Source organism: Mesoplodon bidens (assembly GCF_964165515.1).
Source record: "Mesoplodon bidens genome assembly, chromosome: 4".
Taxonomy (NCBI): Eukaryota; Metazoa; Chordata; class Mammalia; order Artiodactyla; family Ziphiidae; genus Mesoplodon; species Mesoplodon bidens.
This window is the reverse complement of record NC_138160.1, coordinates 150,666,447-150,679,853: the sequence shown is the minus strand read 5'-3', so window position 1 is coordinate 150,679,853 and position 13,407 is coordinate 150,666,447. Positions and strand designations below refer to the sequence as shown.

The window sequence follows — 13,407 nt, the reverse complement described above, 5'->3', positions numbered from 1 at the left end:
TTGTCCGCCATTTGCAAGCGGCGCGGAGCCGGAGGGGAGGGGAGCGCGGCCTGCTGAGCGGGTCCGCTGCAGCCGCCGCCCCGCCAACCGCCGCCGACCTGGCCTGGGAGACCGCCCCGCCGCGGCGGCTGGCAGCGCAGCGCTCCGCGGGCGGCAGACGCGGCCCCCCGGGCCCCCTCAGGGCGCCTGGCCGCGGGCCTCCCGGGGTTCGGGCCCGGCGGCAGCCGCCGCGATGGCCCTCAAGATGGTCAAGGGCAGCATCGACCGCATGTTCGACAAGAATCTGCAGGACCTGGTGCGCGGCATCCGCAACCACAAGGAGGACGAGGTGAGCCCGGCGCGCCGGCCCGGGCCCGGTTCCGGACCCGGACCCTCGCGCCGACGCAGTCCGACCCCGGCCCTGACCCCGACCCCGGCTCTGCCCCTGATTCCGGCCCCCAGGCCGCCCCCGAGGCTCCGCTCCCGGCTCGAGCCCCGGCTGCCCGCGGCCTGGGCCTCCGCACGCCCGCTCTGTCTCCGAGCCTCAGTTTACTGCCCGGCGTGGGGGGCCCGCCTCCTCCTCCCCGAGGGTGGCCCGGAAGAGACTTCACAGCCCACCCCCGCCCCCCCAGCGGTGGATCTCCAATCTTGAGTGTGGTTCTCGGTCTCCTGTTCAAAAGAGAGGGCCCCCGGCCCCGCCCCAGGCCTCGGACTCCTGGTTGGGGAACCCGCCTCTCCGCGGGGGAACCCCTGGTGGGATAAACGCACGTCCAGGCCTTGCCTCGTGGGCCCGTGTCTCCCGGAAGGTGGGGCCGCGCCTCTTATGGGGTGGGGCAGCGGATGTTCTAGGCCGAAATGAGGAAGCCGCTCAGGGGTCCTGGAATAGGGAAGCCGACATAAACTAGACACACGAAAGTCGGGGAGAAAAGGTTTTCCAGAAGTAATGTTGTAATCGTGGGCACCATTTTCTTCCTTCCCGCCACCCCCCAACCTGTGACCTAGATTTAGGAGGATCGGGGACAGTTAGTGACCACCAGACCGCTGACTTCCATGGGTGGACGCCCAAGCCTGCACTTACACAATGGGGTGTTGGAGAAGGTCCCCTTTTCCTGGCTGGAGAGTGAGGTTGCCCGATGGAGAGCAGCTGTTAGACATCGTGCAGGTCCCACTACCAGATTACACCCCGCCGGCCCTCACAGTGGCTCCCGGGAAGCCCAGCAGTACCCGGAGTAAGGTGCAGAGAAGTTAAGGAATTTGCTGGGAGGCACCAAGGGCCCTGGGCTCTGTCCTTCAGCTGAGCCTGAGTTCCTTGCCTCTTTGTTGCACTTTCTCAGAATGGGTGTGACCTCGCTGAAATGTAATTAGGTTGTTTTGGTTCATTTCTGTCACCCCTTCTCTTTTCTGGCTACACTTGGGTTTTGCATCACGTTGGAAGTTATGGCCAGCTGCGTTGGTTGCAAGTGTAGGGAACTCTTGGTCTGATTTTCAGTTTCTCTTTGAGTTGAAAGAGTAGCTGGTTGGCCTGCATTTTATTTTATTTTATTTCAATTTTTTAAATATTTATTTTATTTATTTTTGGCTGCGTTGGGTCTTCGTTGCTGCGCACGGGCTTTCTCTAGTTGCGGCGAGCGGGGGCTACTCTTCGTTGTGGTGCACGGGCTTCTCATTGCGGTGGCTTCTCGTTTTGCGGAGCACGGGCTCTAGGCGCGCGGGCTTCAGTAGTTGTGGCACGCGGGCTCAGTAGTTGTGGCTCGTGGGCTTAGTTGCTCCGCGGCATGTGGGATCTTCCCGGACCAGGGATGGAACCCGTGTCCCCTGCATTGGCAGGCGGATTCTTAACCACTGACCCACCAGGGAAGCCCTGGCCTGCATTTTAGATACTAAGCATGGCTAAGCGAATTTGGAAGGTGTCTGCACCCTTAGATTTCTTTTTCTGTGCCGGTTGGCCTCCTGATTTTCCCGCCTTGGTTAGTGGATGTTACTGAGCAGTCTGTTCCAGGATTCTGAGGAGGGGCCGAGGGGTCTTACCAGTAGAGAGACGCACAATGCTGTTAGGGGGGTCTGCTTTTTACGGCGTGTGCCTGTCATCACTGGTAGTACCCTGGACCGTGCTCTATTCATTTGGAATTGGTGGGGATTATGGCACTGTCCCCACAGGCTCGGAGCCCACTAAACGGGGTTTTGGTGGTGGAGGCGCTGGTGCTGGGCGTCCTCAAGGCAAGGTTCCATGCAAGTACTGCCCTTAGCCTGTTGGCGATTCCCACAGATTTGGAGGTTTCCTCATCAGAAGAGTTGTGATCTGGAGGGTCATTACTGGTTCCAGATGTTCTGGAGCACAGCAGGTGGCTGTGGGGTGACCCTTCTAGCTCCAAGATGAGTTCTTCCCTTCTACCCCGCCCCGCCCCACACATTCCAGGGAAGACTTCTGGCAGCAGTATAGTTTCCCATCAAGGTAACAGATTTTTTTTTTAAGGATTTACTTATTTACTTTTTATCTATTTATTTAATTTATTTTTGGCTGCATCGGGTCTTAGTTGAGGTGCGTGGGATTTTCGTTGTGGTGCATGGGCTTCTCTCTAGTTGTGGCGCATGGGCTCTGTAGTTGTGGCGCGCAGGTTCCAGAGTGCGTGGGCTCTGTGGTTTGTGGCACGTGGGCTCTAGTTGAGGCTCGTGGGCTTAGTTGCCCTGCGGCATGTGAGATCTTAGTTCCCCCGGCCAGGGATCGAACCCGCGTTCCCTGCATTGTAAGGCAGATTTTTTACCACTGGACCACCAGGGAAGTCCCCAAAGTAATAGATTTTAGCTTAAAACTTCCGTGCGGCACCACAGAAGTGAGGCTTAGCAGTGACTTTAAAAGCCATGTGGAGAGGCAGCGTGGTTTAGTGTGTGACGTTTGGGAGACCCGCATCCTGGTTCTTGGGTCTCTTTGGGTGACCTGGGGAGAGCCCCCTGATGTTTTGAAGTGGGGGTGACAGCCATGTCTCCACCTTGCTGAGTGCCTATGAAGGTGCAGCAAGTAACAGAATGCAGGCTTCTGTGAGCCCCCGAAAGAAGAAACTAGAAAATCCGGATCACTGGTAGAGTAACTTGTTTTTTGAAACTTTTGTTTCAGCTTATGATAGTAAGTGTATGCAGGCCTGGGAGTTGGGTTACCATGGAAAATATATGTTTTCCAATGAGTCAAAGAAGTTTGAGAAACAGTGGGCTAATTCACCTGTTTCTTGGATGCTTGAGTTTGTTTCAGTCCCTAAGATACAGTACAGGTAATGTTGGCAGGTAGGTGGAAATTCACTTGCCAATGTCCTTGCTTCCAAAACTTGGGTATGACTAGGAAAAAACAAATGACTTTTTAACATTTCATTCTTATGAGTACTTTCCATGTTTTGGGGAAAGGTTTTTCTTTCAGTCTTTTAAATTATACCCATAACTTTTTGTAATGAGCTTAGCGTTTATTAAGTCAAAAGGTAACATTCTTCTCCCCAGAAATCAATTTGAGAATTTTTTCTGTGCGTAGAAATTGAGGGAGGTTCTGTTTGTTAAGATTCTGTCCTGGTCTTGCCTGTTACCCTTCCTGAGTGCTGTCCACACACGCCAAGTGCTCCTGAGGGCTCAGCCCTCAGGAGTGTGGGTTCCACGTGGGGGCACTGCAGTTTATGTACCCTGCCCCCCAGTGGCGTTGAGGTGGGTTCCATGTTTTCTGTTCGGTGCCACAGCTTATTCCATCGGGTGACACTCAGCAGTATCAGCCAGGGTTTGGGTGGTGTCTGAGCGTTTTCTCTTGGGTCTAAAAACTTCCGACCCACTTAACCTGAAGTTTCTGAATTATTTTAAATTTATTTATTTACTTTTTTTTTTTTTTTCCCCCCCGCTGTACGCGGGCCTCCCACCGCTGCAGCCTCTCCCGTTGCGGAGCACAGGCTCCGGACGCGCAGGCCCAGAGGCCATGGCCCACGGGCCCAGCCGCTCCGCGGCATGTGGGATCTTCCCGGACCGGGGCACGAACCCGCGTCCCCTGCATCGGCAGGCGGACTCTCAACCACTGCGCCACCAGGGAAGCCCTATTTATTTACTTTTTAAATATTTATTTATTTGGTTGCACTGGGTCTTAGTTGCAGCAAACAGGCTCCTTACTTGTGGCATGCGAACTCTTAGTTGCAGCATGCATGTGGGATCTGACCAGGGATTGAACCCAGACGCCCTGCGTTGGGAGCCCAGAGTCCTGTCTACCGCACCACCAGGGAAGTCCCCTGAACTTTTTATTTATTTGTTTTAAAAATTTTTAAATTTTGTTTATTTTTTTGGCTGTGTCGGGTGTTCGTCGTGGTGCATGGGCTCAGTGGTTACGGCGCGTGGGCTTAGTTGCCCCGTGGCATGTGGGATTTTAGTTCCCCGACCAGGGATCGAACCCGCATCCCCTGTGTTGGAAGGCGAATTCTCAACCACTGGACCACCAGGGAAGTCCCGAAGTTTCTGAACTTTAAAAAATTCAGTTTTAATTGTGTATGGTCGGCTGTGTGTATCTGCAGGTTCTGTATTTGCCAATTGTGGATTGAAAGTATTTTTTAAAAAATTCCAGAAAGTTTCGGGACTTCCCCGGTGGTCCAGTGGTTAGGACTCCACGCTCCCAATGCAGGGGGCCTGGGTTCGATCCCTAGTCAGGGAACTAGGATTCCGCACGAAGCAACGAAGATCCCGCGTGTTGCAACGAACACCTGGCACAGCCAAATAAATAAGTAAGTAAATATTTTTTAAAGCATATATCATATATATGCTTTTACATACATTAAACACATTTTTTAAAAATTTCCAAAAAAAAAAATTCCAGGAAGTTTCAAAAAGCAAGACTTGAATTTGCTGAACACAGGCAACCAGTTACACAGCACTTGCATTGTATCAGGTACTGTAAGTCATCTAGAGATGAATTAAAGTGTACCGGAGGCTGTGTGCACGTTGTATGCAAGTCTGTACCATTTTATACAAGGGACTTGAGCGTCTGAGGATTTCGGTGTCTTCGGGGGCCCTGGAACCAATCCCCCACAGATAACAAGGGGTGACTGTAGAGAGATATTTTGAAATTGGGTATAATCTGGGATTAAGAGGGAACTGTGTGAAGTGCTGATATTCTAGTGCTTCTGACCTCAAGAAGGGCAATTTCCTGGGGTTCATCCTGGTGCCGAGGTGTGTGGGGCTCCTTGGGCTGTGCGGTGTGTGCGGGGCTGGCCCTTGCTCCGGGGACAGTGACTGAAGCACGTGTTATGTCTGGCACGGCTAAGCACTTGGTGCTTTTAAGCTATTTTTGTAAGATTCCTTTTATTTTAACAGCTTCTGAGAAGAGTGAAGATAGGATGTTTAGTAAATGGGTTGTTACCCTAAGTCAGGGTCTCTCCCCCTCGGCACTGCCCTCATCAGGGCTGGGTCATTCCTCTGAGGGGGGCTGGCCTGGGCGCTCTGGGGTGTGGAGCAGCATCTCTGGTCCCGCCCATCTGATACCAGGCCATGCCCAGTCTTGACAACCACAATGTCCCCAGACGTGGCCCAGTGTCCCGTGGGGGTTGGGATTACCCAGATGAGAACCCCTGACCCAAATTGATAAAGGAAAATTTCTCAGAATTCCATAATGCTGGGCCCTTCATCCAGGCGTCCCTTGTCCCCTGTGCTGTCATTGTGTTGTTGGACCCTGTGCTATTGTGAGATGAGATGGCCTTTGTCCCTGCTCCTGTCACAGAGCTCCTGGAACTTTTGTCGTTTCCTAAGCAACAGAGGTACTAGGGGCATCCTTGTTGCGATATTTGGTCGCTGCCCCTGGTTCCTGACACTGAGCTGCTGAATCCCTTGGGGTTTCCTGGGTGATTGGAGTGTCTTTTGTTCTAATGAGATGATCCGGGGTGGGCTCCTGGGTGGGACTGGTCACCAGAAAGACCAGGCCGTGGCTTGAAGCTTCACACCCGCTCGTCTGCCAATCCTTCGGAGAGGGGAGAGGGGCTGCAGGTGGAGTTAATGATGGATCATGCCTACGTGATGAAGCCTCCATAAAAATCTAAAGTGTGAGGCTCAGGGAGGTTCTCTGTTGGTGACAGCATCCATGTGCCACGAGGACAGAAGCTCTGCCTCCTGACCCTCTGGACCCCACCCTCGCTGCCTCTTCGTCCAGCTGTTTATCTGTATCCTTTGTCGTGCCTCTCACTGTGTGATAAACTGGAAAACACGAGTAAGTGCTTGAGTAAGTGCTTCCCTGCGGAGAAGTGGGTCACAGGAACTCTGGTTTACAGCTGGCGGGTGTGTGAGGTGGGGACAGACCTGTGGCTGAGCCCTCAGCCTGTGGGGTCTGCACTGACGCCGGGCAGAGAGGGTCAGATCCGAACTGAGTTTTGGGACACCCAGCTGGTGTCAGGGAGTCGGTCATTGTGCGGGAGGCCCACACTGGATGTCAGAGTGAAGGGAAACGGGGAGGTTTCCTAAACAGCCCACAGGGTGAGTCTCCTAGATTTGTGTGTTATTTTCGAACTCTTGTTAGTTGTGAAGTCTATAATGCACATTTGTACAGCTTAAGTATCATGATAATTATGCTAAGTTCTCCGAGGGTAACTTCCTTGCCTTGCTTATAGTTTTGTCCCTTAAATGTCCCTGAACGTCTCGCTTACTTCTGCTTGCAGGCTGGTGTCAGTGGCCGCCTCTCTCTCTCGCTGCTGCGGGGAACGGCCACGGTGGCTTGTTCGCTTTGGTCGCCGGCAGGGGTCTGCTGTGGTTGATTTATCCTTCGGACTGTTGCCGGACCTCTGGGTTGTTTCCCGCCTGGGGCATTTGGTGAAGCGCCCTGCGTGGGAGGGCGGTCACCGCAGCAGCATGGGCAGGAGCAGCCTTGGCCTCCAGGGCATCGTCGTGCCCACTAGAAGCGCTCCTGTGGCTCCCGGTCCCAGCAGCAGCCACCGGGGCCTCGCCTGCCTTTACTCTTTCCTCGGCGTAGTGCCATCTGCAGCCTTCATGACGCTGTCTGCCTGAGCCTCCGTGCCCGAGTCTGGGCGCTGGTGCCCGACAAGACCAGAACGGAGGATTCGTGGCGGCACCTTGGTCAGGCCGAGCCTCGGGAGACAGCGAGGGGGGCGCGCCCGTCCTGCCTGTGCCCACTGCGGACCCGGGCACAGCCGGGGGGGCCTGGGACTCGGCCACGGATCGGCTGTGGGGCTGCAGTCAAGCCTCAAGCTTCCCGACCTTCGACCCCCAGCCCGTCCCCCCAGCAGAGCTCCCAGCATAAGGCTCTCAGCTCTCCCTGACTTGGAGGAGTTATTCACAGGGCACAGTCCGGGCAGGGCGCAGTGGGTGGCCAGGCTGTGGGCGGTGGCAGTTGTGACGACCAAGTCTGTAGTGGGCTGTGTCTGTGCGGGTCACCAGCCCCTGAGAATGGCCATTTGCATAACAATTCTAGGAGGTTGAAAGGCAGGAGGGGGGAATTCCCGGTGGTGCCGTGGTTAGGACTCCTCGTTTTCACTGCTGAGGGTGTGGATTCAATCCCTGGTCGGGGAACTAAGATCCCACAAGCCGTGCGGTGTGGCCAAAAGTATTAAACAACAACAAAAAAAAAACAAGGAAGGAATGGTGACCTAGGTAGGCTCGATGCTGGGGTGCCCCCTTGGCACCGTGGACTCTGGGGCCTGCTCATCCCCTGGGGAGCGGCTGTCCTGGGCGCTGGGGTGTGGAGCAGCCTCCCCGGCCCCACCCACTACCTGCCAGACCCTCCAGTCTGAGAACCAGGGACGTCCCAGGTGTGGCCCAGCGTCCCCTGGGGGCACGGCCGCAGAGCTGAGAGCCTTTGCGCTGGGAGCTCTGCTGGGGGTGGGGGGTGGGATTCGAAGGTCGGGAAGCCTGAGACTTGACTGCGGCCCCATGGCCAAGTCCCGGGCCCCCCGGCTGTGCCCGGGTCCGCAGTGGGCACAGGCAGGACGGGCACACCCCCCTCGCTGTCTCCCGAGGCTCGGCCCCCCCAGCGTGCCACCATGAATCCTCCGATCTGCTCTTGTCGGCACCAGCGCTTACTTGGGCGCGGAGGCTCAGGGTGAGTCCTGGCGTCACCATTGCCGTCCACTGCCGGGGGACCCCGGCGCTGAGGGTCTCCTCCTCCACTGGAGTGACTCGGGCCCTGGAGGCCACTGCTGGGCCGGGTCTCCGGGCCGCTGTCGCCCTGCAGGGAGGAGGGTTGCCACTCCGGTGTAGACTAGTGCTGTGAGCATTTGCAGAACCAGAGGCGCAGGCCCGTCGGGTCACGTGTCGTCAAATAACGTCTTTCCATTCTGGTGGCACTGAAGTGGTTTTTCTCTGTGTGGCTTTATTGAGACAGTATGGTTTATATAGCTTAGCATCCACCTGCTTGAAGTGAAATTCAGTGAAGGTTTTAGTGTATTTACAAAAGCGCGCAGCCGTCAGCATGATCTACCTTTACATTTTCGTCACCCCACCAGAGATGCTGTGCCCACTCTACAGTCCCCATTTCCCCTCCTGCAGCCCCCGGCCCCCACCCATCTGCTTCTGTCTCTGCCGAGGTGCGGCTCCAGTCCGAGCCGAGGGCGACTGGGTGACGAGAAGGGCCATGATTGGCCGTCAGGAGCTGCTTGACGTGCCTGCGTGGGGTCCCGGGGGCTGAGCGCGGGGACGAGGGGCTCGTGGGGTGGACTGGGTGGCAGTGGTCTGGATGGGCTGTCTGGTCTCTGTCCGTTGCACTGCTCAGCACCGTGCCCTGGCTGTGTTCGTTGCTGGGATGGTGAAGGGTCCTGACCCCAGGGTGGGCCTCAGCTCGGGCTTCTGCAGGAGGCCTGGCTCTTCAGGCTGCAGAGGTGCCGGTGCCCATGCCCGGCCAGGTGAGCACAGGACAGTGCCCTCCTTGCGGGTCCTGCTTGCATCTCGTCAGGAGACGTTCTCTCGTCTCGACACTGACTCGCCTACGTCTCTGGGTTAAAATGTTAATATTTTCTTGCGGAAGCAATGGTCGTAGGTGGCAGCTGGGTGGTTCTTGGCAAGGTGGATGGAATAACGGGGAGAGCCCTCCCTGGTCGTGTATCATAACGACTTCTGAAATGTTTCTGGTCTGACACTGGCATGCCCTGGAAATGCTGTTGTCGTTACACCCATCTCTGGCGGCGGCGGTGGTGGTGGTCTCAACCCGTCCAAGCCCCCAAAGGTCTGAGCACTGCTGGCGCTGGTGCTCATGAGAGCAGGATGCTGGGGCTCTGGGTCCTGTGCCAGGGCGTCTGCGAGCAGCTCTGGGTGGTGGCAGGACCGGCATGTCGGGACGATCCGGAGAGCACCTCTGGAAGACGGCAGGGGACGAGGCAGCAGAGATGATGTCGCCCACGTTGTGGACGGAGAATCCAGATGATGCAGTGTCCCTCAGCACTAAGAAGAAAGCCATCAAGCCACGGAAGACACGCAGGAACCCTAAACGCACATGACCGAGAGGAAGAAGCCAGTCTGTAAAGGCTACACACTGTGATTCCAACTCTGGGACATTCTAGAAAAGGCAGGACTCTGGAGCCAGGGGAAGGATCAATGGTGCGAGGATTGGGGGGAGGAGGGATGAATGGGCGGGGCACAGAGGGGTTTTAGGGCAGTGAAACTACGCTGTGTGACGCCGTAACGGTGGATGCGGGTCAGTGTATGTGTGTGCAAGCCCACAAACTAGTGAACCTCTGTCAGCTGTGGCTGCTGGGTGATAACGACATGTCCGTGTAGGTTCATCGGTTGTAACACACGTCACACTGGTGGGGGATACTGCTAGTGGGGACGCTGTGCACACGTGGGGCGGGGGGTGGGAAACCTCTGCCTCCCAGTCAGCTTTGCTGTGAACCCGAATCTCTTAAAAAGATGTCTAAAAGAAAAGTCCAGGGCTTCCCTGGTGGTGCAGTGGTTGAGAGTCCGCCTGCCGATGCAGAGGACGCGGGTTCGCGCCCCGGTCCGGGGAGATCCCACATGCCGCAGAGCGGCTGGGCCCGTGAGCCATGGCCGCTGAGCCTGCATGTCCGGAGCCTGTGCTCCGCAGGGGGAGAGGCCACAACAGTGAGAGGCCCGCGTACCGCAAAAAAAAAAAAAGAAAAGTCCAGGGTCCAGCTGTGTGGAGTTGCAGCCTGCCAGCACCTCAGGGTCAACGGCAGCTTCTCTGGGCCTCAGTCCTCGAAGTCTGACTCCACTCCTCTGGGAGGGCCTGGGGATCCTGGGGATTTTTAAGTGTCCCAGGGAACTCTGCTGAGCAGGCAGTATTGAAATGGCTGTTTTATTATAGCTGCCGGGTTCACATATGAGGGAAGGTTGTATCCTTTGTTCTCAGGTAAATTCTGAATCACACATCTGTTTCAGTACTGTTTGCTCTGTGGTGAAGTGTGACCCTGCTCAGAACAGGCCAAGGTGTTTGAAAATGTCGTCATGCTTGCATCTCCACCTTCTTTTTTTTGAAAACAGTGTCAGTGATACGTGTTAGCTATTTATACTTTAGATCTTAAAATATTTCTATTTCACGTTTTTGGTACAGACAGGCCTTATTTTTTTGCACTTCGCTTTGTTGTGCTTCGCAGATACTGTGTTTTTCACAAATGGAAGGTCTGTGGCGACCCTGCAGGGAGCACGCGTGTTGCTGCCATTTTTCCAACAGCATTTGCTCACTTCCTGTCTCTGTGTCACATTTTGGTAATTCTCACAAGTTTTCAGACTATCTCATTATTACGTGATGGTGATCTGTAGTCTGTGAAATCTGATGTTACTCTTGTGGTTGTTTTGGGATTCCATGAACCTCGCCCATGTAAGACGTGACATAATCGATTGTTGAAATGACAACAAAGCATTTAGAATATTATATAACTTAGTTGATAAAGGGTTTAAGGGCATTGACTCCAACTGTGAAGGAAGTTCTCTTGCGGGTAAAACACCATCAAACAGTATCGGACGCCACGGAGAAACGTTCGTGAGAGGAAGAGGCCACCAATACGGCAGACTTCATTGTCTTATTTTAAGAAATGGCCACGGCCGCCCTGTCCACAGCATCGGGGCAGGACCCGCCACCAGCAAAAAGATGATGACTCGCTAGGAATTCCCTGGCGGTCCAGTGGTTAGGACTACTTGGCGCCTTCACTGCTGAGGGTGCAGGTTCAATCCCTGGTCGGGGAACTCAGATCCTGCCCCCCGCGCCCCCCCCCCAAAAAAAAGATGGCTTGCTGAAGGCTCAGATGATGGTTCGCATTTTTTAGCAATAAAGTAATTTTAATTAAGGTGTGTATGTTGTTTTTTTTAGACATAACGCTACTGCACACCTGGCCGACTACAGAACAGTGTAAACGTAACTTTTATGTATGACTGTGATATTCACTGTATTGAGGTGGTCTGGAACCCTCCCTACAGTATCTCTGAGGTCTTCTTGTATAATTTCCTGGATCTAGATCATGACTGTATACCTTGGCCATTTTTTTTTTCTTTTTTTGTGAAAAGGAGAGTAAATAGTTCTTTGTTAACAATGCTGTGTGTAAATAGACTGCAAAGACTAATCATTCTCTCCCACGTTCCTTACTTTAACTTCATGTGTGTAACTATGTTTTAGATAAATATTTAAATACTCCCAAGGGAATATGAAACATTATTTTATTTATTTATTTATTTAAACATCTTTGTTGAAGTATAATTGCTTTACAGTGGTGTGTTAGTTTCTGCCGTACAGCAAAGTGAATCAGCTATACATATACATATATCCCCATATCTCCTCCCTCTTGCGTCTCCCTCCCACCCTCCCTATCCCACCCCTCTAGGTGGTCACAAAGCACCGAGCTGATCTCCCTGTGCTATGCGGCTGCTTCCCACTAGCTAGCTGTTTTACATTTGGTAGTGTATATATGTCCATGCCACTCTCTCACTTCGTCCCAGCTTACCCTTCCCCCTCCCCATGTCCTCCAGTCCATTCTCTACGTCTGCGTCTTTATTCCTGTCCTGGCCCTAGGTTCATGAGAACCATTTTTATTTTTAGAGTCCAAATATATGTGTTAGCATACGGTATTTGTTTTTTTCTTTCTGACTTACTTCACTCTATGACAGACTCTAGGTCCATCCAGCTCACTACAAATAACTCAATTTCGTTTCTTTTTATGGCTGAGTAATATTCCATTGTATATATGTGCCACATCTTCTTTATCCATTCATCTGTCGATGGACACTTAGGTTGTTTCCATCTCCTGGCTATTGTAAATAGAGCTGCAATGAACATTGTGTGGTACATGACTCTTTTTGAATTACGGTTTTTTCAGGGTATATGCCCAGTAGTGGGATTGCTGGGTCATATGGTAGTTCTGTTTTTAGTTTTTTAAGGAACCTCCACACTGTTCTCTGTAGTGGCTGTATCAATTTACATTCCCACCAACAGTGTAAGAGGATTCCCTTTTCTCCACACCCTGTCCAGCATTTACTGTTTGTAGATTTTTTGATGATGGCCGTCCTGACTGGTATGAGGTGGTACCTAATTGTAGTTTGGTACCTAATTGTAGTTTTGATTTGCATTTCTCTAATGATTAGTGATGTTGAGCATCTTTTCATGTGTTTGTTGTCAATCTGTATATCTTCTTTGGAGAAATGTCTGTTTAGGTATGCTGCCATTTTTTGGACTGGGTTTTTTTTTTTATATATATTGAGCTGCATTAGCTGCATGTATATTTTGGAGATTAATGCTTTGTCAGTTGCTTCATTTGCAAATATTTTCTCCCATTCTGAGGGTTGTCTTTTTGTCTTGTTTATGGTTTCCTTTGCTGTGCAAAAGCTTTTAAGTTTCATTAGGTCCCATTTGTTTATTTTTGGTTTTATTTCCATTTTTCGAGGAGGTGGGTCTAAAAGGATCTTGCTGTGATTTATGTCATAGAGTGTTCTGCCTGTGTTTTCCTCTAAGAGTTTTAGAGTGTCTGGCCTTACATTTAGGTCCTTAATCCATTTTGAGTTTATTTTTCTGTATGGTGTTAGGAAGTGTTCTAATTTCATTTTTTTACATGTAGCTGTCCAGTTTTCCCAGCACCACTTATTGAAGAGGCTGTCTTTTCTCCATTATATACTCTTGCCTCCTTTATCAAAGATAAGGTGACCATATGTGTGTGGGTTTATCTCTGGGCTTTCTATCCTGTTCCATTGATCTATATTTCTGTTTTTGTGCCATTACCATACTGTCTTGATTACTGTAGCTTTGGAGTGTAGTCTGAAGTCAGGGAGCCTTATTCCTCCAGCTCCATTTTTCTTTCTCAAGATTGTTTTGGCTATTTGTGGTCTTCTCTGTTTCCATACAAATTGTGCAGTTTTTTGTTCTAGTTCTGTGAAAAATGCCATTAGTAGTTTGATAAGGATTGGACTGAATCTGTAGATTGCTTTGGGTGGTACAGTCATTTTCGCAGTGTTGATTCTTCCAATCCAAGAACATGGTATATC

At 52.4% G+C, this 13,407-nt stretch overlaps 1 protein-coding gene across 4 annotated transcripts in view; it reads left to right on the top strand.

Annotated features, from left to right (window-relative positions):
* AP3D1 (adaptor related protein complex 3 subunit delta 1) overlaps positions 1–13,407 on the top strand; it is a 47,548-nt gene continuing 34,141 nt past the window's right edge. For 2 of the 4 annotated variants that reach the window (XM_081233832.1, XM_081233829.1), the window contains exon 1: positions 1,046–1,213. In XM_081233832.1, coding sequence (XP_081089958.1) covers positions 1,061–1,213 — 153 coding nt within the window. In that variant the 5' untranslated portion in view covers positions 1,046–1,060. Of the gene's footprint in view, positions 329–1,041; positions 1,214–13,407 lie in introns of those variants that run through there. The other 2 variants (XM_081233831.1, XM_081233830.1) reach the window with 2 other exon arrangements.